General features: G+C 38.0%; 1 protein-coding gene across 3 annotated transcripts in view; it reads right to left on the bottom strand.

Annotated features, from left to right (window-relative positions):
- Positions 1-27,625, bottom strand: part of hipk2 (homeodomain interacting protein kinase 2) — a 102,366-nt gene that overhangs the window by 59,377 nt on the left and 15,364 nt on the right. For 2 of the 3 annotated variants that reach the window (XM_081373195.1, XM_081373197.1), the window contains exon 2: positions 16,152-17,289. In XM_081373195.1, the coding sequence (XP_081229321.1) occupies positions 16,152-17,289 (1,138 nt within the window). Of the gene's footprint in view, positions 1-16,151; positions 17,290-21,582; positions 21,772-27,625 lie in introns of those variants that run through there. The other variant, XM_081373196.1, reaches the window with a different exon arrangement.

The raw sequence follows: 27,625 nt of genomic DNA, 5'->3' as shown, positions 1-27,625 counted from the left end.
ATGTACGAACGACATTTGCCATGTTGCCCTTATCACGTAACCTACCAGCGTCAGTTGAGTTGCTACACCACCATTCACAAACCCTCTCCAATGACCTCATGGGATACTAAAGTGTCCACTTTAGAATCTCGCCAGAAGAACTAGGTAATCTTTTATTGAGTACTGGGAATTCAGACAAACTTATTTTGTGATGTACTGTTTTTCTCCTACTATATAGTAGGGAAGTATGCTATTTCAGATGCAGCCACTGATTCATTTCAGAAACGAAACAAAATCTTTATGAGTGAGTCATTGAATCTTTCAATCAACTGACAAGTTTAAAACACTAATTTCGTCGGTGGAGAAAAAAATAGACTGTAACTCGCAGTATTGTGTTTGAAAATGTAAAGTACTTGATATTAATTTCTTCTTCATTAAACTGTTGGGTAAAAACAATATCAACAATATTACACACAGTTATCGGTTTGAATTAGTCTGATTCAGTCCGAACGAATCTTGACTTAAGGGCTGTTCACACAGACAAGAACACATTTTTGCACTGAAAAAGTCTAGAGATTCTTTTTGTTTGTCTGGCACGTTTACATAAAAAACTATGAAAAAGCAGTGCAGTGGAATGCAAAAGCATGTTCTTTGGGACACATTCCCTGATTCACAGAACCATCATTTATTACTCTTGTCATGTCATAGTCCAAATGAACCAAAAAGCCAAGTCCATTAGGTTGTACTTCATTATCTTAGTAAGGGACTTAAATCAATGTAGTTTCTGACTGGCTGTTCATGACAAAATGGAGTAATAAATGTTTTTGGAAAATACAAATATGAGACCAAATTTATTTATTTATCTTTGTTAATTATATAGTTATTAAGCATAGTTATAGTTAGACAAGTTATTCAATGAGGTGGGTTTTTCAAATTACTCTTTTTTTTTTACTTTCATCTTAAACCTCCCACAGTCTTCAATATTTGGTCACATCCTTAAAATGACAAATCTCACACTCAATCATGTCCTTCATAGGTCAATAAAAATGATAAATATTTCAGAAATGTGTCCGTTACTCATTTTGACCAGAGCATTGCAACGTAGCAACAAGTGCCATCTGCATGTATGAAGTCCATCCAATCCCTGTGCCACCCTTCTCTAATCCTAATTAAGGTAATATTGTGTTGAGGGAAGCTTGGATGATGAAATCAGAAAGGGACACAATGTTCCTCTGTCATTAATAACCGGTCCCAGCATGTCAGTGTTTCCAGCTTAAACAAGACAATTTCATCCACTGCAGCTTGTTTCTGAATCAGATTAAGCACATTAAGCCTCCTGCCAACATCTACAGGCACACAAATGACCAACACACAAAACTTTATTTAAGTCTTGGCCCTTCTCTAAACCCACCTGAACCCAAATCTCAGAGCTCTCGGTGGCTCTAAAGGCAATGTTCTTTGCAGTAACACAGCGTTAGTAATACAATATTCTCTGCAGAAAAACAAAGTTTACACCGTTTGGCCAGGCATTAACCTTTTTTTTCTACAGGGGAAAAAAAGAACAGTGTGATGTTTTACAGACATCCAGCGTGAACACTAAACATTCTCCCTTAAAGTTAAACCTGTGCCCTGTTTAACAAGCAACAATTTATGGGCTCCAAAAAAAGGTCCAAAGATAAGAAACCATTCCAGATCGACCTCACTGCACACAGTACATTTGGAATGCGAACTGCCTTTAATAATTAACAAGGACTCAATACATGAGTAATTATTTTTCCAAACAAATTACACCTCAGGCCCAAACCGCTACAACTTGTTACACTGATAAAGGATAGCACCATAAAGACGTTTAATCATCTTTGTTATGCATCAACCCTAGCTCAAGAAATATTTGACAGCTCTGTGTTTTACAATATCAGTGGTGTGGAATCTAATGCTTGGGATTTTTGGAAAAACACTAATGCCCCGTTCACACCGCCAGCGACACGCAATCTCATTCATTTCAATGGAGCGCTGACGACTTCCGGCGACACGAGCGACAGTGACCGTTGGCGACAGAATGTGGGCGTGTCAAGCGACGCGAGACACTCGACAAAAGTTCAGAAATTTCAACTTTATGCAAATGAGAAGCGATTTTCGCGAGCGACAACCAATAGGAAAGAAGAGTTTCAGTGGAGCTCAGCTCACGTCACCGTCTCGAGTGCAGGCAAGAAGAGCTTGAGGGCGATTTCACTGCTTTATATGATTTGACTGTAACCACATACATGGATATAATAAAATGATGCATGGAAAAGAAACTGTCGACATTCTCAGTGAGTTTAATTCACACATTTAGTTCGAGTGTTGTAATTTTATGATGCAAGTTTAGCACTGCTGCAGACAGTTCATTTTACAGTTTCCCCTGCATTATGTGGATTATAAGGGACAAGAAATTGATTATTTGTCAAATTCGAATGACGTTTTAGTAACTATTGACAGTATGAGTGAGTTTAATTTGTTGATTGATCGATCGTTAATGTAGTTAAATATTTAATGCACTGCACTGCTGTGGTTAATATAACAACACACTCCCAACAGCATAATATTGCTTTTAAATCTTTTAAGACCAATTCCTAGTCAAATTAGAATTATATCTCAGTTTTATATAACACTTATGATGGTATTTTCTATAGATATGCTCAGACGTGCAGTCTACCAATAACATTAGAGCGACAACACTAGGAACGCCCACAAGCGACTTCACTGTAACAGAGACTAGCGACATGCAGCGACAAAATCGCTGGCGGTGTGAACGGGGCTTAAGGGTTAATTCTTTACAGTTTTAAAATGACATTTAATCTAATTAAATTAGATACAAGACAGAAAATTTTGAATCTACAAAAATTACATACTGATAATACTGTAATATGCACACTGACAAAACATAAAAACTGTAACAGACCATACTTTAAACAAATATTTTAACATTTTTGAAAAATACATAAACATTTATTCATTATTGACATGTATATGTATGTATATGTATGTATGTATATATATATATATATATATATATATATATATATATATATATATATATACACACACATACAGTATATATATTTAGAGAGAGAGTGTTATAGCCTATAAATATAAGATGTAAACAATATTTAGAGAATTCTTTTAAAATCTTTTAAATGATTTTCTAATTATCATTAGATATCAAAAATAGCCCCTTGTTGAAAAAAAATTGGTGTCCATAATTTCATTGATAAGATTAACACTGTGCCCCATGCAATACGCCCTTTGAAAACTAATGCTGAAAATATATTGATAGAGCATTGTTAGACAACAACACACAACTGAACAACAGCTCTGTCAGTGATGAATGGTGAGAAATGTAGTGAGAAGAGAGTAGAATGGAATAGACCAGTGAATAACAGCATTGATTATAACAAACTGCGCCGAACACAATGTGAAAGAACTGAATGGAATGGAACCGAACAGTATAAAACTGCAAATAGAGAGAAAGTGAGAGAGCAGGGCACTGCAGTGGACTTAAAATAAAAGGCCTCAGCTGGCAGGACAAGCTGGGTCCGGCCTGGCGTAAATTAGCCAAACTATTTACCCTCTTGCGCATATTATCGAATTCTTCCAATTGAGAAAACAAATGCATCTGCTTCGTTCAGCGCAGTTCATGGGAAATTGCATGGCTGCCTGAAAGCCAGACATTTACTGTGACCGGGCTGGAAAACAGTGGAGAGGAGGAGTGGGGCCACTTATGTTCACAAAACCCATATTGCCCACAAACCAACCCTGTCTGGCCCCGGCCCAAACCTCTCCACAGCAAAGCTGGACAGTGACCCTCCAAACTTTACTTGTTTCTGTGGCAACCCGAGTACAGGAAACATGCAATTTTAGCTGATAATATACGGCAATACCATCATTATATCATTAACATAGTAGGGTACTGGAATGCTTAACCACGTGCACTGATCCACTCATAAAGCAAATCACATAAAGCAGAAAAGGACATAGAGTTCAGGAACTTTAAATACTTCATTTGTGTGAGCGACCAGAAAATGGAAAGGTTTCTAAAGCCCGTGAGTGCAAACTCCACACTTGCAAAGGGATTATGGTTTATTTAGTCTGGGAAGAATACAGGTTAGATGTCACTAAACTATGCTATACTCAACATGGCGTAATAATAGCGCTAAGGCTACAGTACAGTGTGCTAGACACTGCTAAAAGTCTTATAAGTGACAGCGGATGGAAACGCCTTGGCAAAAAGGCATAAAATTGGGCAGGGAAAAATATCGCAGCTTGCAATTTTTATGAGGCATGAAACGTAGGGTACAACCGGACTAAAGGCACCTTTAATTTTATTTTCCTCTAAACACCAGCATTTCATTGTGCATGTTGAAATGTGGCTGATCCTTGACGAGATTGCGGGCAGTAACGCAAAGTCGCTTCTGCGCTAAGTTGATCTACCTAAAATAATCTTTTAAATGGCTATATATTTATGTAGCTAATGGAAATATGATATTTTAGATACAAAGGTCTTGTTAATGGTTTTTAGTTTCACTGGGGATAATGGCACAATAAAAGATGTGGCAATAAACAACTGGCTGAATTTTCCATTTGTTGACATCTCATGGCCAGATTCAGTTTATTGCAATTTATAAATGTGTCTACCTTGATGATAAATCACCATAAAAAATTTATTAATCATATCAAATATGATTAATAGGTATCATATTAATTGTTACAACTGTAAAGCCATATTTAAGTGTTATGGGATCACCTTCGATCAGTGTAAGAAGCTTTTTTTATAGCCTATAAATAAAAAATGTTTTTTTTATTTTTTTTTATGAACATATTTCAATAAAAGTGTATTTACTGAAAGTATATTGAATGATTATCAAAACAAACAGAATATGATAAAACTTTTTCAAAAGTGATTGTTTGGAACAAGTATTAACTTAGATGTTACATAAAACATATACCTTTAAAGTATTTGTATCCATACTTTTGCCCCATGCTGTTGAGCCTTTTACAAGAAATGTACATTCATATGATTTTCAAACAAAATAAACAATTTTGTTTTTGTTTTTCCCACAGAGATGCGTTGTTTCATTAATGTTTAATAATTGTTTTTTCCTACAATCGCTCAAGTTCACAGAAGACGAAGATATAACACTGGGTTTTATTTGACTAGATCAAAATATATAGCCAACATGCGAAACAGCGTGTAAACACATAACACGAACAATATCGGACAAGGAGTGCAGGTAAAGGAACAACTTAAAGGGATAGTTCACTTTGAAATTAAATTTTGGTATGTTTTAGCTTACCTCAAGGGCATCCAAGATTTGTTGTTTCCACAGTAGTTTCAATTTTGATATTTTTAAGTCAAACCGTTCTTGTCTGTCAGTCACATAATGCAGGTCTATGGTCACTGTCTCAAAGAGCATGCACAGAGAAGTCCAAATTAAACAATTCCCCATCGTAAGTACACATTGATGGCACGAAACAAGCGGTTTGTGTGAGAAAACGAACAGTATTTATATCGTTTTTACCTGTTGTACACTTTCCGGCGCTTGCGCAGACTAAGCCAGAACGCGTGCACACGTCACACACAAGGAAGCACGCGCGCCCTCAGATCACTTGGACGTGGTTGTGTAGAGGTAAAAACGATATAAATACTGTTCGTTTTCTCACACAAACCGCTTGTTTCGTGCCATCAATGTGTACTTACGATGGGGAATTGTTTAATTTGGACTTCTCTGTGCATGCTCTTTGAGACAGTGACCATAGACCTGCATTATACGACTGACAGACAAGAACGGTTTGACCTAAAAATATAAAAATTTAAACTACTGCGGAAACAAAGACACCTACATCTTGGATGCCCTTGAGGTAAGCTAAAACATACCAAAATTTAATTTCAAAGTGAACTATCCCTTTAAGGAGGAACACAAACGAGGATAATTAATTACACACAGCTGACACATATGAACTAATGATAAAGGTAACCATGGAGACAAACGAGTGGCGGGAATCACAGGAACACAGAAGATGAATAAAAACAAACTAAAAGTCCATGAAAACTGAACACACTGAACATACTGTGACACATACACTATGGGAGTAGTGAAAAGGAGATTGTCCTTAACGTTTGCCTTTAGCCCCTGTATCCTACTAGCAACGATGCTAAATTAGCATTGAAAAACAACAAAATGTTCAAATTTAAATTTAAACTGGTAGAAATGAGTCCCTTAAAATGGACTAAAGGTGTCCATGTCTGTCAAAATTGATATGGAAGGGTTTTTGCAGCAGGCTAAAATAACTCCGAGCAGTTGGCTTGGTGTTAAGATGCTCAAGTAGCAGGAGTTAATTAGCTACTTGTCTCTTGCTCCGTTGAGAAGAAAGTAAGATGCTATGAAGCGGGTAGCCCACGGGCAAATGAAACGAGCGTTATTACGTTTCTGTCACTCATCTTCACAAAAGGCTGAACTTCTCATAAAAGTAATTCTTGAGAGGTCCAAAGAGAGAGAAAAAACATTTCATCAATGCAATGCACCTCGATGGCCATCAGTTGAAAAAAAAAAAAAAAAAAAAAAAAAACCTGAAAAACGGAATCTTAATAACAAAGAAAATGTCACGGTTGACATTTGCCAAAGAAGTGTTCTACCTCCTCAGTATTATTATATTAGCTTCTATCGGAGCAGTACAAACAAACCCTTATTCTCTTGTGGAAAGCATATCAAAGACCCAAGTGATGTCTGTTGCCTGTTATTGTTGCATTATGGGTAAACAGCTCTAGTTCGGTTGCTACAGGCCAGCCTAACTCATATTCAAGGCTCTGTGTAAGCGAATCCCACTGCTCAGTGGCGTCGGAATAAAAAGATGCCTTACGTACGCTTGAGAGAACAGTAACTAGTGGCAACCTCATTCATTAAAGTGCTTCTTAATGCCTGCCATGGAGCCACCGCAAATGTCCTGGAACGGTAGTTCATTTATAAACACAAGATAGGCAGGTTCTGACTGCTCACACTGAGGCGTATTGTTTTGTGCCAGAAAGGAATCATGTTCCCCGTGATGTTCTTTAGATGAACAGCTTGATAATACAGGTTTGTCTTCTTTTTTTTTGTTGGTGCTGTGAGGGGTCCATGCTAAACTCACCACCACGTAGAGACTGCTAGGTGGTTACTAAGTTACACATGCATTAAATTGATCAAAAAAGACTTATAAAAAGATTTATATGTAAAAAAATATTTTCTTTTGAACTTTCTATTCATCAAGGAACCCTAAAAAAATTATCATGGTTTCCACAAAATATGAAGAAAAAAGTTATTGGTAACACTTTACAATAAGGTTCATTAGTTAACATTATGTATTAAATAACATGAACTAACAATGAACAAAACATTTGTTTCTGTATTTGTTAATCGTTAGTTCATAAAAATAAAGCTGTTCATTGTTTGTTCATGTTAGTTCACTAACATGTTGAAATTAACATTAACAAAGATTAATAAATGCTGTATAAGTGCAGTTCATTATTAGTCCAAGCTAATTAATGTAGTTAACTAATGTTAACTAATGAACCTTCTTGTAAAGTGTTACCAAGTTATTTAAAAAATTAAGAATATTTTCATTAAGAATGCTTAGTCAATCCAGCCCCTAGTTGTAAAGGACACCAAATCTTGAGGGGAATCATTCGCATCATGGCTAGAGAAGAGGTCACATTGCATTTTGCACAATGCAGCTCTTTAAGAACAGACCGTAAAAGGCGTAATAGCTGATTCCTATATTATGGCACATTCAAGCTGTGCTGTTATGATCGATGTGTCCAAATAAATAGATTCTTGGATGAGATCCCTCAGGTTACGAGCTTGGGCCATTAGCGCATTGGACGTTCTAAAGAAAGCAAGGTCATGAGTTCTGGATCCTGTGCATCTTTGGGCTAAATTTCAGCCTATCGAAGAAAAATGTGCAAAGCATGCTCTCTTCCCCTCAAGCCCTCCTATATTAAGGCTCTGACGTCTGGAGAGTATTGACTGACACACTGAGTGGCCATGCTGTCTCTTCCTTGGTGACCTCTACCCGCTATGACTCACACTGCCGAACCCAGCAGGGTCTTCAAAGCGCTGAGAACTGACGACAGCTAGGGGTTGGGCGGGATGTTGTCGATGGAGGTAGAGAAAGAGAAAGAGAAAAAGAAAAAGAGACAGGCTGTACATATGACAGCATATGATACGCATCTGCTCTCCTCGCTCCAAGCCCATGCATGTAACACTCAGCTGACTGTGGAGATTTTACATAAACCTCAAACTTACATGAGGACACTCTACTCGTAATATACTTCCTTATTTCATTTAAGATAAAAGGGGTAAAAGGCCCAACTCAGGGCTCCAGACTGCGACCAAATGGTCGCATTTTGCGCCCAAAATTTGAGAGTGTGCGACTAAATTTTACATCCAGTCGCACATGTGCGACCAGTAAATTTCATCTCGTTCATAGTGGGCGACAACCGACGTCGCGTCTGCGATGCTTTGTTTACGACATCACGACAATTCATTTTTTAACGGTCCTCCATGAAGGGTTCCGAGTGAATGAGTGTGTGTGTGTGTGCGCCCGCGCGCGAGTGAGTGAGTGAGCGAGCGAGCGAGCGAGAGAGAGTGAGAGAGTGTGTGCGTGCGTGTGTACATGTGCGAGTGAATATGTGTGTGAGACGGCTCGAGATGACTGGTCGTAAAGCAATGTGTAGTCTGACAATGTTTCTTGTCCAGGACATGACAAGATTTTTAGGAGTCGAGACTCGAAATCGTGTAATCTGATACATTGACTGTAGTAACAGACAAAAAAATTGCGTATTCTGAACCAGACATAACTATAACTATGGTATACTGTGGTTATGAAAGTAGCCTACACATCTTTTTACAGCACTTCAAAACTATATCCTATTAAAATATTTATTTTTTTATGTGTCGACCAAAACATTTTTGTTCATCCTTTAAAGATTGTCTCTATTTATAAAACTGAAAGTTTCAAGAAGTAGGAAAACTCACACTTATTTTTTTTTTAAAGAAGACTAAATTACCATTGTAAACATAGCTGCAGAGGATGCTTATTGGCTATTTTCACTCCCTAATATCTATTTTGTCACTCATTTTGCTTTTGAAATAATATTAAGACATTATGAAGGATAATAATTAAAATTAACTTTATCTATACACCTCAAATTTAGCTCAGTGCTTTGTCATCCCACAGTGCTACCAAATACTTTCTGTAGAACTTAAGAGCCGTGGCCCTCAGATGTTAGTCTGGAGCCCTGTGATCTTAAAATAAAACTGCACCATAATTTCTGTACGCTTAATCTATTTATTATCAAAGCATTTGTCTGTAATAGTTATTTAGGGGGAAAATGTGAAGGTGTGCCCCTAAATTTTCTGCTTGCGCTCCTAAAATTTTAAGTCAGGGGCTACAGCGCTCCTAATAAAAAAAGTTAGTCTGGAGCCCTGCAACTGGGACAGGACTGTAATCTGCTTTATCTGGTCCTTTGTAAGCTAGCCAGATTTACCTGTTATATCATTAGCTAGTCTGCACCACAGATAGGGCGTAGGGACTTAAGCTGACATAACCTGAATAAACAGAGTATTAGGAACCGCCTCAGACCAATGGAATATATGTTTTAGATGTCATTCTGGTAAAGCTAATGAGCGTTAAAAATACAACTGGACAAAAAAAAACCCCATCTTTTCCATTTAACGTCAACAGGAAATCAGAATTGACCCTATTTAGCGTCTAAAAGCTTGTTCAAATTCAATGGTTCATTATTTGCATTAGTCCAAAAACAAATTACGCTTGTCTTCGTAATTAAAATAAAATATCTTGTCTTCCGCATTGTGACATACATCTGAGTGACTGATTATCAAAAAAAAAAGGATCAGCAGGGACTTGGATTGAACGTTGTGGATCGGATGGAGGCTGAATGAATCAGATGAATGACAGCTTGCAGTCGCATGTAAATAGGGGCGGGGTTTAAGCTGACTAAAATTATTGGAGAAGTCCAGCATATATTACATCACCAGAGTGAAGTCATTTACACCAGAAAATCCAGTTATGACATTCTGATTAAACATTATGAGGATTATGCCGATTTTAACCGAATAGCTACTTGCACGTTGTTAGCAAACCAGATCTCTCATTCTTTTTAGCAATCCAAAATCATAATCCTCATCAAATTCACAATGCATAAAATCAAGTCCTGCTTGAGCTAAGTATCCCGTTTCATGTCACATTATGTAAGTTAAATACTTTGCAATTCACAAGGAATTCACATTGACTACATAAAACTGCTGTTTACTACTTTAATAAGGCTGTAAATGTCTAATTCAGCGCATGCGGCGTTTGAGTCACATAGCCCGACTGGTTTTTCCATGGCTAGCATGTGTAGTGTACTGTATGCAGCTAATTGCCTCTCTAATGTTTACCTTAATTAGCATTGCTTTATTCGCTTGTCAATTCAGCCCCGTGAAAAATCTATAAAAATCACATGAAAACTAGCTACACCTACGTTATACGAGCCTTAAATCCAATACACCACGAACATTTGTGTTCAATGGATCAAATAACAGCAGAACCGACAGACTGTGGGTTTGCGTTGAGCAGCGTCAGTAAAGATATGAAGAACAGCTGATAGAGTCTGCCTTGCCAGTGCTGACATCCGCTTGTGGAAGCTTTCACGGGGTGTTTGCAAGTAGGAGAATGACACCAAAGCCATCGGCAAGCTGCTGAGACTTTGGAAATTTCCTGCTGAGAGTCCTCCCTGCCTTCCACAATCACTTTTACAGCTGATGGCATCTTAAGAGGAGCCTTTTAGGAAGCGAAGTTACAAGAAGGGGAGGGCTGATGGGAGCTTTAGTTAAAAATATGCAAAGGGAACATTTTGTGCATCCTGTCCTATCGAAGGTCGCGGGTAATTGTCCCTCAGATTTAAAAGCACTGCCAAAACAAATAACTGCAGGGAACAGAATGGAAGATGCATGAAGAAGCATGTCTTTATATAACAGTTCTGTTGAAAGCCCCTGCCTTTGATAGAAACGTTTGGTAACCTCTGTGCAAGGGTTAGCCTTAATTCTCAAGTTTTTTGTGAGGTTTAATGATAAAAGCTGGTTTTAATCTCCTCTCATTCATCCGTTCTCATCAACAGTCCAGATGAAATAAATCCAGACAGATTGAGAGACACAGGAGTGATTACTGTTCTTTTCCTCTCATAGAAAGGTTTGTGGCCTTGTTCTGCATTAAAGGTGAAGTGTGAAATTTCTTCATCACTAAATGGAATTGCAAAGATACCGGTAATGACCTTTCAAAAAGGTTTCCCAAACACTCCCTCCGTCTTCCATTGGTTGGCCAAACAGGTCACTTCCCCCAGCTCATGCCATTGGTTGGCCATGGGTCAAACAAAACACTATTAATTTAAAAAAAGCAGATTTTTACTTATTTAAAATAAGCCTAAGTTTAAATTCTAAAATTACAACAAAAGCTAAATAGAAATATTAAAAATGAATACAATTATGAAATTACTAAAACTTAAATTCAAATTTTATTTAATCATTAATTGAAAATATTAATATAAGGTGTTTTTATATTAAGTATAAAAATAACACTAAAATAACAGTTTATAACCTAAATTTATTTTGTATTTTTTTGTAATAAATGATTATCAGTGATTCAGTTTGTCCAGACCATTTTTGTGAAATGGTTTAACCAGTTCATCACAATGATTTACAATTCAATCCAATTCATGAAATAGATGTTCACACCGTTTTTGTGAACTGATTCACACTTTTCAAACTTTCCACTTTTCAGCATACTAAAAAAAAAAAGGAAAGAAAAAAAAAAAGAAAACTCACTTCACCTTTAAGCCAGCAGGGAGTATCTTGTGTGAGTATCCACACAGATATGATGTATGAAAGATCAACGTTGTATTCTCGCCACACTGCAGATTCACTAGCAGCAGCCATTTAGAATAGTGTCAGCTGATGATCCTTTCAGAAAACCACAATCTTTCTCTCTTCTCCATTTTATGATTTCCCCCTGTGAGACAGACAGAAGCCCCCCCGTTTCAACAGAAGCCTGTATTAAACAGTCAGAGCGTTCCAAGAACAGTGTGATCCTCTCCCGGGGCTATATATCTCCGTGGGAGGCCTCTACAGGTGGGTCGCTGCTGGCTACATTTCTGCGTGTGTCCTGTTACTGAAAAATGAGGTGAGAGCCAGTTAACATTAGGCTGATGTCTGTCTGACCGAGGTATCTTGAAGCTTTCAGCACAAAAATGCAGCACGTCGATGCAATGATAATTATAGACCACCTACAACAGATCTGCAATCAATACTGCATGCATGAACTAAATGCATCACTAAATATAGATTTTTTGTTTTCTGAAGAGGACCCACACACTATAAGACAATCGGGACGATTTTGGCCAATTCTCCCCTTCCGACAATCCTAGGTAAAGTCACGGTTATCTTGATGGTTCTACAGATTATCTTATCAGATTTTCCTGTGGTGTGAGGTGTGTTAAGAGTGATTGAAGCATGCTGTACGTGTTAAATATTTATGATCTGTCAGTAATCCTGTTGTGTGGGGGGAACCTCGAGGACAAATGCACATGCACGTGGCTGTTGCGAAGGTGTTGCTATGCGGTTGCTAGGGTTTTTGGGTCGTTGCACCCAAACATTCTTGCAACCTGAAACAATGTGGATAAATTAAAAAATATAATCTAAGATAAAATATACAGAGCAATTAGTGTTTGCCAGGGCATTGCTATGTGGTTCCTAAAGAGCTCTGAGTGATTTTTAGCATGGTTGCTATGGTGTCCTGGGTGGTTGCTAGGTTATGCTTACTTTAAAAGTCAAAAGAGCACACACCCAAGTCTCTAGACATGGCTTGGGCCCTCTTTCAATGCAAACTTGAGGGATTTCTTTTTCTGTATATTATGAAAACAAACATATATATAGATATATATATATATATATATATATATATATATATATATATATATATATATAGATATATATATCTATATATATACATATATAAGACTTTGCAAGACAAGATACTGGTGTCTGAAAAGTCTAAATATCTTGCTTCTCAAGTACATTTAGCTTATTTAAGGATATATATATATATAAAGTATTTTTTTTACTTTTTTTAAACTAATTTGCACTTAAAATAAGGGCAAATCTGTCAGTGCAATAAGATGAAATAAACTCATTTTAAAGATGCATTCTCAAAAAAAACCCCTAAGATTAGTATTTTATGCAGAGATGCCTCTCAAGTAAATGTATCTTGTTTTAAATTGTTTTTAGATGTTTTTTTTAGATAATTTACAAATAAGGCAGAAATACTAGTCAAAAATAAGTTTTTTTGCAGTGTATTATCATTTCAAAATAATGTCAATTGTATAAAATCAAATGGTTATGCACCAAAGTTTTACATAAGGCTTAAGGATTTGAACAAATCCCTAACACTAAATATACACAATATTAATAGTGCTTGCTATGTTTTATTCTCTCTCACTCCAGATGTACAAGGCTGACGGCTGATGCGACTTGGTTCATAGTCAGCATTTTCCCCCTCTTCTAGCTGGGAGGAAATTAGGGGATCATTTTGTATGTGAACTCCCACAAAGAAAGAGGACACAAAATTAAGCTCCCGTACCACTCTTCACATTTAACTCATCACTGACACACACTCAATTAATGCACATGGGCAAATATACTCTATAAGAACATGCTTTCCCTAAATAGACATATTCTTTAGAAGATGTTTTCTTGATGAGGATCAAAGGACAAACGGTGTGTTCAAGAGTCTGAAAAAAAGTTTATGCGGATTATTTGTACATCCTGCTACAACTGTTCGTCACCACCAAACTAAAATTCAATTCTCATTTACAGTGACCTTGAGTCAAAAGCATGCTGTTTTCGGTCTATTTTGATCTCAGATCTTTCCCTACGTGCAAACCGATTACATCAGCACAGCTGGGAAAAAAAGAAGGGAGCAGTCAACACAATTGTTGATAGTTTCCACACACTTCAGCAATTTCCCAAACATGACCAAGTGGCCGGTTGCCTTTACAAGCATCAAAGCATTCGCAAAACTCAAACGATAGCCTATCTGCCCTCATTTAGTAACTATGCCGGTGGTATCCTAAACGTAACACATCTGGCAGCGCTTGGACTGACTCATTACCGTATGTTTGATTTCTTTTAGGGTGGCTGTTTGGTCATCCACCTAACCTAACCTACTGTCGGCCTACCAGAGGCAATCCAACATAGCAAGCTTCTGTGTGAACCAGGTCTAAGTCTACACAAAACGGCTCAATCTGGCCCGTGAAACCCAAACAAGGCTATAGGTAAATGAAAGAGTTGGCTGAAAAAAAAAATAAGCAGCTTTTAAGTGAGGCATCTGTTTCTGATGTTGGCGCTCTGGTGTGGATTACAGGGAAGTATTGCCGGGGAACTGACGGTGACCCCATCTCTTCATCCCTAGGGAGTTGGTTAGTAGTGATGAGAGCACTGGATTCGGGTTGGGAGGAGGGAAGTGAACCGAAATGAAACTGGCCTCCTGTTTACAGTCACCCTGATGCTGCATTTCTTTTATTCAAAAGCATAATATACTGCTTTTTTGAACAAGGAACTCTAAAAGAGGAAAGTATGGATGCAAATAATAATAAAATAATAAATAATAATCAGCTGAAAATATCTCCCAGGTTCTGCCACCATGAAGCTGTACCATGCTGTAAAACATAAAGTAAACGGACTATTTTAATCGTCAAAGCAGAACTCAACATGTGTTATTTCACATAGAACAAGATAAGGAATCAGGTTCTCAGTGAGCCATTGATTTTATGACCCCCTCTAAACGCACGTGTTGAGGAAGTTCTGGAGATTTTTAACATACCACCAGGAGAAAACGGAATATGCACACTTCCCTACTACACAGTATGCAAAAAGTTCAAAGTCATAGGATAGCCTATATCATGTTACAGTAGGCGAACAATACCTGAATGACATACAACACACTGTAAAAATGAATTATCGTTATGTACTTTAATAAGCAACACTGCATAAGATATTAAAATGTTTTAAAGATATTTTCACAGATTGTATTTTGAATATAAGTGTGTTTTCATATGCTTAAAAACAGTAGTAAGATGAAATACACTTGTATTAAAGATACATTCTCTGAAAACATGTCTTGGTATCTTATGCAGTGCTGCTTCTCAAGTACATTTCACTGTTAGATAACTGGAAAAGAAGACAAAAACTTATTAAGAATAGGATTTTTTTGCTGTGCAAGTTGACTCGTTGGTATTGTTATAAGGCCACGAGAGCCAAACGATTTAAAAAGGCAAATAGAAAAATTATGGAAAACTGTGAGACATGACACTTTGAGTGATATCAGTACCAAAAAGGTTGTTCTGCATGGTTAAACATCCGCCAGACAAAAGATTATATTTTAAAGAATGTTGGTAACCAGACAGTTGATGGTAGCCATTGACTTCCATAGTATTTTCTTTCCTACTATGGAAGTCAATGGCTACCATCAACTGTTTGATTACCAACATTCTTTAAAGTATCATCTTTTGTGTTGAACAGAAGAAAAAAACTCATACAGGTTTGGAACAACTTGAGGGTGAGTAAATGGTGACAAAATTTTCATTTTGGGGTGAAATATCACTTTAAGTGGTTGCAGTGTCACGCTAATTTGCCCTGTTTGGTAAATCTGACCTAATACCTTGTGTTGCTTCTCAAGTAAACTTTTCTTGTTTTACTGGAAAACGAGTCAAAAAGTCAAATTATTTACAGTAGTCAAATCCGGGTCAAAGAACAATTTCAAAATGGCGGATGCGGTTAACGGTAGGCAATTTTTTTCATAATTTGTTATTCTGGTTGAAACTCTCTTCACATCCTGATAGCAGTCAATAATAGAAGTGGTCTAAATATTTAAAAATGTACATGTATCATCTGTGTAAGTCTCAGGACCAAAAATGCTCATCCAATCATTGCATTCGGTCCGAATACCATGTCCTACCTGCCTGTCAGCATATGTATTTCCATACGCCATCCGCGCACCCTGCTCGCACAGACATCAGCAAGAGCATGACAACATTAGCGCCTTACCTATAGTATCTAGACTGCAGGTAGGTAGAGCACACCGCTTTGGAGACGTGACTAGCAGAGCCAAAGTCGATGACCTTGACTCTGTAGGGTTGGCGGGCTGGGTCAACAAGCATGATGTTCTCAGGTTTCAAGTCGGCGTGGATCAGTCCCAGGCTCTTGAGCTTCATGAGGGCAGTGGCCACCTGCTGCAGGATCGGTCGGATGTACTTGAGCGGCAACGGACTGAACTTGTTCTGCTTAAGGAAGTCGTACAGGTTCTGCTCCAACATCTCGAAGACCAGGCACGTGTGGTTCTTGTGCTGGAAGCACTCGTACGCTCGAACGAAGTTGTAGTCATCCGCGCTCTCCGTGCTCAGCCGAGCCAGTATGCTCACTTCGATCTGACCCTGCCTCGCATACGAGGGATGGTTCTTGAGGATCTTGATGGCCACGATCTCGCTGGTGCCGCGTTTCCAGCACTTCACCACCTGCCCGAACGTCCCTCGACCCAGGAACTCCAGCACCTCGTAGGTGTTGGTCATGGAGCAAAGCACCTCATGCTGCAAGAGCTGGTAGTCGCCCTCGCTGTTGGCGCCGCTGTTCTTGGACGTTGCTGTGGTGGAGGCAGTCGCCGTCGCGACGGTGGCCCCGCTTTGCGTGTTGTTCTGGATCATGGTTGCGGGCGGCTGCTGCTCTTCAACAACGTGCACGCTGCTCCCGCTGCCGTTGTTGTCCAGCTCCTCGCTTTTCCGCTTAAGCCCGCATCGCTGGTACGTGTCCAGCAGACTGACGGTGCTGCGGCGCGTCAGATTGTGGCCTCCGCTGCTGCTTCCACTACTACCGGTGCTGCCCAACAGTTGACCAGCCGCCCCAGATGTGCTGCTGGCCGAGGCCACCACGATGTGCCCCGAGCCGGCCGGGAAGAGGAGGGCCTGTTCGTAGGACAAGGAAGAGTTGGAGACCTGGAGACTGGCGGCGTTGATGCCCACTGGTGCGACTGAGACACTCTGCTTGCTGTTCTGACTGTAGACCTTGCTGTGCGTGCCGTACCCTGTCATATCCCAGTTGCAACTCTGCTCCACCTTCAGTTTCTTCACGCTAAAGAAGGCACTTGACTGGAGAGTGTGAGGGGAGAAGACTTGCACTTGCGAGGCCATACCTGAATAACGAGAGAGAGAGAGAGGGAATGTGAAACGTGGATTGAAACTCGAGCATAAGCTTTAAATAAAAATCCTACAGGTCACGGCAGGCCAGTTTAATAGAGTCAGAGTCCAGATGCTAACTTATAAAATAGCCGTTGTACAAATACCTTGCACACTCGCTCTGATTGCTCAGCAGTGTTCAGACTTGAAACTAAAGTTGATAGAGTCAGCTTCAGGGCAGCACCTGGACTGATTCAACTGTATACATTTATGGACATTTTGCATAAAATGAATCCACATGGTGAGAAAAAAAAATCTTGAAATGTGTATTTTCCAATAGCATTCATGGTTTAATTGCTCCTGTTGCAAATGTAGTCTTTTTTTCTTCTTTTTTTTTTTTTGAATAACCTTGTCCTTGACAAATTTGATGAAAAGATGTTTACAGAAGTTAAATCTGACAAAATATCGTTTTGGTGACTTAAATACAAAAATGCTAAATGTTTTCATTTAGGTTTGGTTTAGTCTGTAGAAATGTATAATTAAAAAAAAAAACATGAACCTTACTATTCATTCACTAAAGAGACAGTGCAAATCTGAAGTGAATTGGCCCAAACTGCTATATTAATGTATGAGATGAAAATATTGATTCTTTACTGGCCCACTAGGATTTCTGTAATAGCAATATGCTATGTAAGGACCACCAAAAAGGCAGAGACCATGTCAAACCCAGGGCCATTTGCATGAGTCTCAAAGAATGATTGCAATTTCCTCCCCCCCCCCCCCCCCCCCCCAAAAAAAAAACATGCGTGCAACACATTGCACCATTTACCTCAGGGAGATGCACATCACTTTTCCAGAGGCATTTGAAAAAGAAAAAGCACCTGAACCTGAAACATCTGAATAACATCTCAACATCAGATCCTCAAAACAAAACAACATAAGCAGAACAGAGCGGGATTTGGGCTTCTGGGAACTCTCTGAGCTTCAGAACAGACGACGCTTCTCCAAGCAAACAACGGTCCAGAAATAGCCCTCATGAACGGCGCTGTTTGTAGTGCTAAAATAATGATTACATTCGAGAGAGGATTACATGCAGAGCACGCTGTAATGCACTATTTACAGAATCTACAAAGTGGCATGAATTAGCGCACTAGGAAATAAAAAGGTTCCTTCAGTGCGCATTTCACGCCACATATGTATATCAGTTCACACCTAAACTGCTACTGAAATGCACAAAAAGATTATTTTAAAGAGGCAGATTTTCAGCAATTAACAACTTAATGGAACAGTTCAAAGGGACTGTCATCTTATATTCAGTCTGTCTGCTTAAATTATACTTTTTTACCTTTTTAGACCATAGTCGTGTTTACTATGTAATGTCATTGTAAAAACTATGTTCCATGGAAAAAAACAACAGCAAAAAGGTTTCGAATGACATGAGGGTTAGTAACATTTTTCACAAATCTTGACAGCACAACCAAAGCTATCTAGAATATCTCTATCCCTCTCCGCAAAGAATGTTAAATATACAATGGATCTCCAATGATGTTTCCATACAAAATGAATATCTATAAGAATAATTACTTTTTCCTTTGCGGTCTCATCTTACAAGCAGATAATGAATCTCATTTGGTTTGAGAAATTCCTTGACGCAAGAAAATTCCCAAGACAGGAAACATGCACAGGAAACTTTACATGAACACTTCATTATTGTTATAATTCTTTACAGTTACAGTTTCAAAATTACTTTCTTTTACTCTTCGAACCACCTTTCCTCCTTCTACATTACCTTTTACATTTGACAGTGCCATTGAATATTTTCAATAGTCATCTGGCTTTAGCTTTAAAGCCCAGGGATTCTTGGGCTTTAAAAGTTGATTAAACACTGACCATACAGTCCATACTGCATATACACCGTATATCCTACACAATCCATAGCTTTTATACCATAAATCCCTTCTAACCTATATTACATAATGCACTATCCATAATCTATAGCTTCAACCAAAACAGCCTGGACTGCAGATCCTATAATCTTTGCATTTCATATATCAAATATATTGAATATACCAAATATATAATCTATTTACCACAGAACCTATATAGACTACAATATGATGTAAAGTATATTAACTTTGTAATTTAAATTGAAAATAAATAGGACCTCACTGGCAATTTGTTGATGGAGCAAGTAATGAAGAACATCCGCTATTGCTATTAGGAGCAAGGGCCCTATGTTAATCCCATAATCTAGGCCAGATGTCACTCCTTGGATTACGCTTTTCTTTGCCAGGTCTTTACGTAAAAATAATTTGTTCATGGTCAGTGGCTCTGTGTGTTATGTGTGTTTGTCAGAGGAGGGGACGGAGTTCGGAAAGTAATAAATGCCCCACAGATGGAACAAACCAGGAATCCTTTGCGTCAGACATGAGTGGTAATCTAGTCTCGCGGGCATCCGACACGTTCAGATTACTAAACCCCGCAGCTCTACTAATTCATCACGGCTCATCGTGTTTGTTTTTGCCGATTTAATCCAATCCGGCCCTACATAGTACCTTAAAATCTATGTCTCGCCATGCTATACTCTGGACATGTCACATGGTAGGAACCAAACTGGACGTCTAAATCCTAACCTGACTTTGTACCAAGGCCGTGTGCTATTGAGAACTGAATTTAGAATGCCTTTTCAATTCCAATTCAGTAGAATTATGATGAATGGAAATTAAACAATAAAAGCAAAGTTTGTCAAGATTCCAAAGTTTTGGAAAAAAGGTTTTAAAAAAACAAGTTTGAGTAGAACAATAGATACAATAGAGTAGAATATAGATGGAACGATAGAACAACAGAATGACGGACGGACTGACAAATGGATGGATGGATTCACCAATGTTTTGCACCACCCAGTTTTGAACACAGACATGTTGTAACTCACTCTGCAGTCATTTCATTTCAAGAGTTCAAATGGTCAGAATGCTTTCTTCAAACAACAATGCATTTATTCCCATTCAACTTCAGTAACTCTGCAGCTGTCAATGCGAGACCAGTTCAAGCGTTTACAGCCGAAAGACGACTACCATCCTGACAATGATGTTTATGAACTGATATAGAAAAACTCAACGGGTAAAGTTTACATGAATTTCTGAACTCTGCAGTGTGAATACAACCGGTCTGGTCCATTGTTTCATATTTACAATGCTGGAATGCTTTCCGTAGTGCCAGTCAGCTTTCAGCATATACCTCACACAGAGCAGGCCGGTTTAATGCACTGCCACCGAGCATACCAAAGGGTTATTCATCTGCTCTACACAAGCAGCGTGTTAAAATGCTAATGGACAGTTTATAACAGGATGAACTATTACTCCGTTTGTCCAAGGTTGGATAATCTACTTTTTTCTTTGAAGGAATGAGTAGATCAAGGATTAAATACAGGCAACAGTCCAAACTTTAAGCTTGTTAACTCTTTTACGGAAATAGGATTAAGAAAATGCAAAAAAAATATATATATATATACATATACATGTATAAACATGTAAAATCTGTCTGCTTTCAGGCCTAAGGGTTAAATGCAAACAAAGGACCATGTCCTACAGAGGTTTGCTTTGTCTCTGTGCGATCCAGGCATTTGGAAAAAATGTCCAGGGAAGAAATCAGTGGTTAATGAATTGACCTCCGCTTGTCTAGACAAAGCATTATCCCCTGTGGCTCCGAGCGATGCCCACTGTAGCATACCATCAGGGGGGAGGAAGCACAGGAAGCCTATCATATTTTCTGCTTTTCTTGCATGTCTTCAAAAAACATGTTTCTTACATGTTTCCAAGTCCTTTGCTACCTGCCTTTCTATGATATCCACTCAATTTTAAGCTCTCCTAGTATCATGTTTCTCCAGGTCTGTACTGATCTTTTCAAGCTCTCCAATCCTCCATTTATTTTGCCACTCAATCCCTTCTGCCGTCTCCCGACGCTCTCGCAATCAAACAATCTCTCTGCTGACCTCCCCCTGCACATCACTTCTTTCTTTCCTCTCCTGTCCTCAGGCATTGTTTTTTTGTGCTTTCCTGAGATGAAAAATAACTGTACGCACAACAACATTAATCACTCATAATAATTCAAAACAATATTTTACATTTTTATAACAATAAAAGAATAATGAAACATATCTATATCTAAAATATCTCCTTCCTCCCAAATCTAACTAGCATCCACTCCTTCCTCTCTCAAACATCGTCTAATAAAACCCTGTAGTTCCACAGAGAGTGAGAGCAGGAAACCTCTGGCTATTGTCTCGATTCATAACACGGTGTATCTCTCACCTCCAGAGCAGAGCAGGGCCAGCGCACTTCAGAGAGCTCTGAGAGGCTGGGAGCGCAGATTTCGTGCAGTGTGTGAAGATAGGAAGAGTGCCAGCAGGAAACGAGACACACCGCTCACAGGAGCATTGCTTAGGCTGTTTATTTCTCAGCCTGAATGTGGAGCTCTCTGGTCTTGCTCATCTCCTCCAACCACAAGATCTCCAGAGGGAGAGGCAGATAGAGAAAGAGACGCTCACAAACAGCATATGCTGCAGGATATTGACCACCCAGTCCTCATTTAGCCATCACATCTAAACCTATTTATGGAATGAAACAGAGAGGCAGCTACAGACACACACGAGCACAACATAAATAAAGCATTACCACTTAGCGCTAATGTTTTACTAGCTGAGCTCTATTATGGTGTTCGTGAATCAGATAAATATGTGCATGCAGACGCAAGCTGCTCGCTTACGCTTGGCGCAGACCTGCCCGTTTGGAAACAAAATCTGATCTCTTTTATATCCGTCAAAGACAGCATTGAGACAAAACTGAGACTTTTTGCAACGTCTCAAGAGATTTTTATTAAGAAAAAGACCCTTGTAATCTCACTTTTTTAAATTCAGTTTTAATTTGAGTTTAAGTTTTGTTAGAATGGTAGATTGCTAGAACAACAGATATGTAGAACGATTGCTAAAACTAACAGAAGTATAAAGAGAGAGCGATATAATGATAGATCAATAGTCAGACGGACAGAAGGATAGGCAGATTTAGGCACAAAATTTTAAGAGAAACATCTGAGACCTCCAGGAATCCTGAGCTATGACAGAGCAACCTCTGAGCAATGGGTGAAATGGATATGGATCGTGCGGAAAGAAGTGGGACATAGACGCACACGTGCACAGTACGCCCTAACTTGACCCATTAGTGGGGTGTTTGTGTGCTATTTAGTCAGGATGGCTTTGTTAGTGAGCAGGACAACTAGAGCAGCTGGGGCTGAGAGCAGCTAAAGCCATTGACATGTGTTCTGACGGCCTCCGAGAAAGACAAACAAATAACACACACTGTCACACACAGGCTTTATGACCTCTCCAACCAGCCTGTTAGTGACTGCTTATTAAGGCTGTGTGTGAGAATAGAGGAAGCCATATGTTTAGAAGAGGTTATAGATGACATATGGAGAGAGCATCATGGGAGTTTGCGAGATAACTACGCAGCTTCTTCAGGGAAACCTTAAGGGAGCCCTTATGAAAATGCACATATTCTTGCACAGCAACAAGTTTATATTTAGATGTAGATTTAAGTCAGTAAAACTTACAGGTTAACACATTTAAATAAATAAAAATTAATAAATAAAAATATATAATAAAATAATGAATTAAAATACTACTACGTGTAGTAAAGCATAACAGTTAATACAAATATAATAAATACAAATATAAACAGAATAAATAAAACAATTTGAATAAATAAATTAAATACTACTACTACTAATAATAATAAAAATAATGTCAGAGTAAAACACAAAAATATAAATAATAGAAAATATAAATAAAAATGTAATAATACATTAAATACTACTAATAATAATAGTAATACAAATCAATGGTTATCTTTTACAGGTAGTAAAACAATGAATAAAAATAAATAATATATAACAAATATACTTACTACATCTACTAATAATAATAATAGTCAATGAAACATAATTAATAAAAAAAATACATAAATGTATAAATAAATAGAATAATTAACAAATAAAAGAACCAATAATAAATAATTAAAAATAAAAGATAATAAAAATGTAATGTTAGGAGTGATTAATCGCGATAAATTACAGAAAATGTGCGATTAATTAGTTTTTGTTAATTGTTTTAATCGATTGACAGCACTTTATAAATACCACTACTGCTGCTACTACTATAACTACTAACTAATAATAATAATAATAATAATAAATATTATAAAAGTAAAAAAATAAAACTACAAATTAAATAATATATAATAAATAAAATACTATATCTACTAATATAATAGTGAGAACTCCCCTACTAAATTATTAGCATCAGGCTCAAAAACTCTTTTTGAAGTGTCGTGGACGGCTCACCACTTTCATGTTTCAGGACCAGCTGACTAACTCAGTCTCTTCTTCCAGAGCGTTAAAACTAAGACGACACCCATTTAAGAACAAGTTCACGATAAGAAGCAATTTGTACAACCCTGTTATCAGACCATTACAGTAACAGTATCGATACACTCCTGCAGCCAGCCACCCACTAGCACTTACCAGCACCATTAATAAAACATTGATACGGTGAATTTATCATGCATTAAGTATGTTGATTAAAGGTTTGTTTTATTTATTTGGAACTCTTTGGGTACAACAACAAACCATGTCATTGTCTGTTGCGGTGTGTGTGTGTGTTCCTGCGAATGTATGTTTTGCAGGTTTTTGCTGCACTTCAAAAGAACAAGACCTGAGTAACAGGGCAGAGTCTAACCACAGAGCCAAGCCAGGTACAGATGAAACAAGATTCAGGCACATAGTGCAGACAACACACGCACAGGCAGAGCACATCCTGCAGCTGTGGCGCTGAAGCACGTATAAATGTGACGCCCATTGACTAAAGTGATTCTATACCCTGACAAAACAACTGTTCTCAACCACAAAACAAGTTAAAAGCAACCTGGGAATTAACAAAAGAAGCTTAATTTGAACAAAAGCGTTATCAACGTGAAATACGAATGCATTCGCATGCGTTCCTTAAACAAAAAGCAGCAGTTCATGAAAGCATTTCCTCTTTAGTGTTACTTTAACACTGTGTGATTTTCTGGAATTCTGAACATCTGTCATTTCGCTGGTTCAGTTTGTGTTTTCCATCAAGTATAATCTTAACACAAATGACGGTTCTGGAGAATACCACAGAGATAAACAGACACGGCTAATACGCCAAAGTCCTCACAGGCGAGTTCTTCAGGATACATTATGACTGCTTCTTCCGGCACATACATCACAGTCCAGGGAGTGTGCGTATGTGTGTGTGTGGCCGACCTCTACAACCCTACGGCAACTTGTATGGAATGATGGGAAGGCACTTAAACTCTTAAAGGGGACATATCATGGAAAACAGGATTACATACTCACAAAACACCTATTCCAGTCTGCTCAGACCATAGCTTAAGATTCAAAACGATTCATTCACAGTCATATTAATGTGCCCCAATTAAGCTTTTTTAAAAGGTTCCTAATTTTATTTTGGTGGTAACCTACAATATGCATCTTTTCTCACTGTGTCTGAAACGTTTAATAAAGGATTCGGTCTCTCTAACCCCCTTCTTTCTAAAATACCTTCTCTGCTCTGATTGGTCAGATGGCCCAGTCTGCTGTGATTGGTCTACCGCTAACAGCACATGTCAGAAATAAAATGAACATTAACATATCCTAATTTCGGCTCCGGATCTTTCTCAAAACTTGTATACACAGTGATACAAACAGTAACAATGGCGTAGGCTTTACTGTATCAATTCCAGCCGATGTCCTCATGCTTTGGAAGAGCATGCAAAGTGGATTTGCTTTCGCAGCACAGAAAACAACGTTTTCTCGACATGTCGACAACACAAGCCCAATTCTTTCAGCGGGTCAAAGTAGACGTTGTTCGCGAGGGAAGCCAATGAAGATCATTGGCTGGCATTACACACATTTGTTACAACAATAACTCCATTTGTCGTACACTTTGATTTTTGAAACCTTGCCGACCTTTTATATTCACCAACAGCTATATTACACACTACATTAAAGCTAATAATAATAATAATAGAGGCACCTTAATGTAACCTTCAGTACCTCATCATATGACCATCTATGTTTACATATCAACAGACATTCAGTATATAGCAACTTGGACCACCATATGCTGGTACATAAAGGTTAGACAATCATAACTGAGGTCATTTACAGATAGAAGTCTTAAAGGCACAGACTGTTTAATCTTAAGGCGCATATAGAGAGGGTGGAAAATTCTCACGTTTTGGTGGGGGGGATAAATAATGGTACAATAGTGTAGAATATGTCCCATTTAATTCACTCAAAAGTGACCCAATTTACTTGCTATTTACTACCCTACATTCCTGGTCTTATTAGTAACTAGTACATGTAATTCCACTGAAAAGAAAAGACTAATAACTTTTCTTTTCAAGCCCTCGGTTACACTTTATTTTAAGGTGTCATTGTTGCAGTGTAATTATACATTTAAGTACTGAGTATCAATTAACTAAATGTGTGAGGTTAGGATTAGGGTTTGGTTTAAGGTTAGTTGCCTGTAATTATGCTTATACTACGGGGCTGTTGAATGCTTGAATCTGATTGGTTGATGAACATTCTAAGGTGCGCAATTTTTCACATACTGTACAAACACACACTCAAACATAAACGCGTTGTCAGCTCTGCTTTGACGAGTTTATCAGTAAAATAGATTAACAATTTAAAATCTACAAGACATTCCTGACCAACGAGGTAATAACAGCGCTGTTCTTGGAGCAGTTAAACGTACAATTTCACTATTAGTAGAGACGCTGGTGCCGAACACTGTTGAGAAACGCACAGATTCAGATTCTCTCTCTCTCTCTCTCTCTCTCTCTCTCTCAAAAATGGCGTGGGATTAGATGCGCAAGTAATTAGTCCTACACAAAAGAGCATTTTAGGGACAAAAACCTGACAAACATCTTAAAAATACATCATCTGAACAATGTCTTGAGGTGTGGTTACCGTAGTAGGCAGAATAATTTTCTCCGGGCAGATGAATTATTGAAAAATAATGCACACCCGAGGTGGAACAGCTCCGCTTTGCTTCGTGACCGCATTACCACCTAAGGTGTGCATTATTTTTCTAATAATTCAATAGCCCATCGTCAATTATTCATTACATAATTTACAGTTATTAATATAGTAATAACTTGCAACAAGGACACTGTAAAATATAGTGTTACCAAGCCCTCTTGTTTCTTTTTTAACCACATATCATGGATGGATATGAATAAAGTTATTTTTTTTCATTCATCATATGTCACATTACAGAAGTTAAATGGTTTGCGAAGTTGCCGTTTCATGTTGACTTTGAGTCACAAATGATGTTCTGTAGACCAGCGGTGCTGAGAGCTCCATAAACAAAGCCTGGAGTCCTGCCAGCCACTGACGGTAGTGATAAGTGAACAACATATACAACATATTAATACCTCGGCAAAAGCCATAAACTATGAGTAATCTGATTACTGAATGGGTTGACATTTTCTGGGGAGGCAAGAATGAAATTACAGTCCTGGACAGAACAAAAGAACAAAACAGGAACACGTATACACACAGTGAACAACAATACGTTTTAAAATAATGTAATCCGTGACTCCATCAGAGTCTGACTAGGCAAATTAATTAGGTTTAGCTAAAAGATGATGAATGAGTTTATACATGGGCCATAATTTTATATTGCCTTTATGACCTTTCTACAAAAGCTAATACAAATGATAAAAGCCAGAGAATTTTGTACATGTTTTTCTTTAATTACCTTCAAAAGAGCTGAATAAACACGCATATTTATTGATTTCCCCCATATATATTTATTTTTAACAATCATTCAGTTAAGGCATACATCATAATAGCATTATTTTTTAATTGCATCTCTTAATATCATTTTCATTACTCGTTAAGAGTACATTTGACAGACTTCCTCTCTGTTCTGAACCTCTCTGCGTTGTCCCCAACTTTTTGTCCTCTATTCTTCTCCTCATCTATTTCTAAAATCATTTAAAGCTCCAGTATGCGACTTTGATATTTGACCACAAGAGGGCGCAGTTTCAACAATAACAAAGGCGAAGCTTGATGACGCTATGAAGGAGGTGACGATGGGAGATGTCGTTTTTAATGCGTTTTCACCATCTAGCGATATATCTACATGGAATTAATGAATCATGATCATGGATGAGGTAATTTATTCGTTTTTGTATTACCTGTCTGATCGTATTATTTTATTTCATCATAATTAATGAACTGCAAGGAACGTGAAATGTTATG

This window comes from Scardinius erythrophthalmus, assembly GCF_964197995.2.
Source record: "Scardinius erythrophthalmus genome assembly, chromosome: 8".
NCBI lineage: Eukaryota > Metazoa > Chordata > Actinopteri > Cypriniformes > Leuciscidae > Scardinius > Scardinius erythrophthalmus.
The sequence above is the reverse complement of the archived record's forward strand: the minus strand, read 5'-3'. Positions and strand labels throughout refer to the sequence as shown.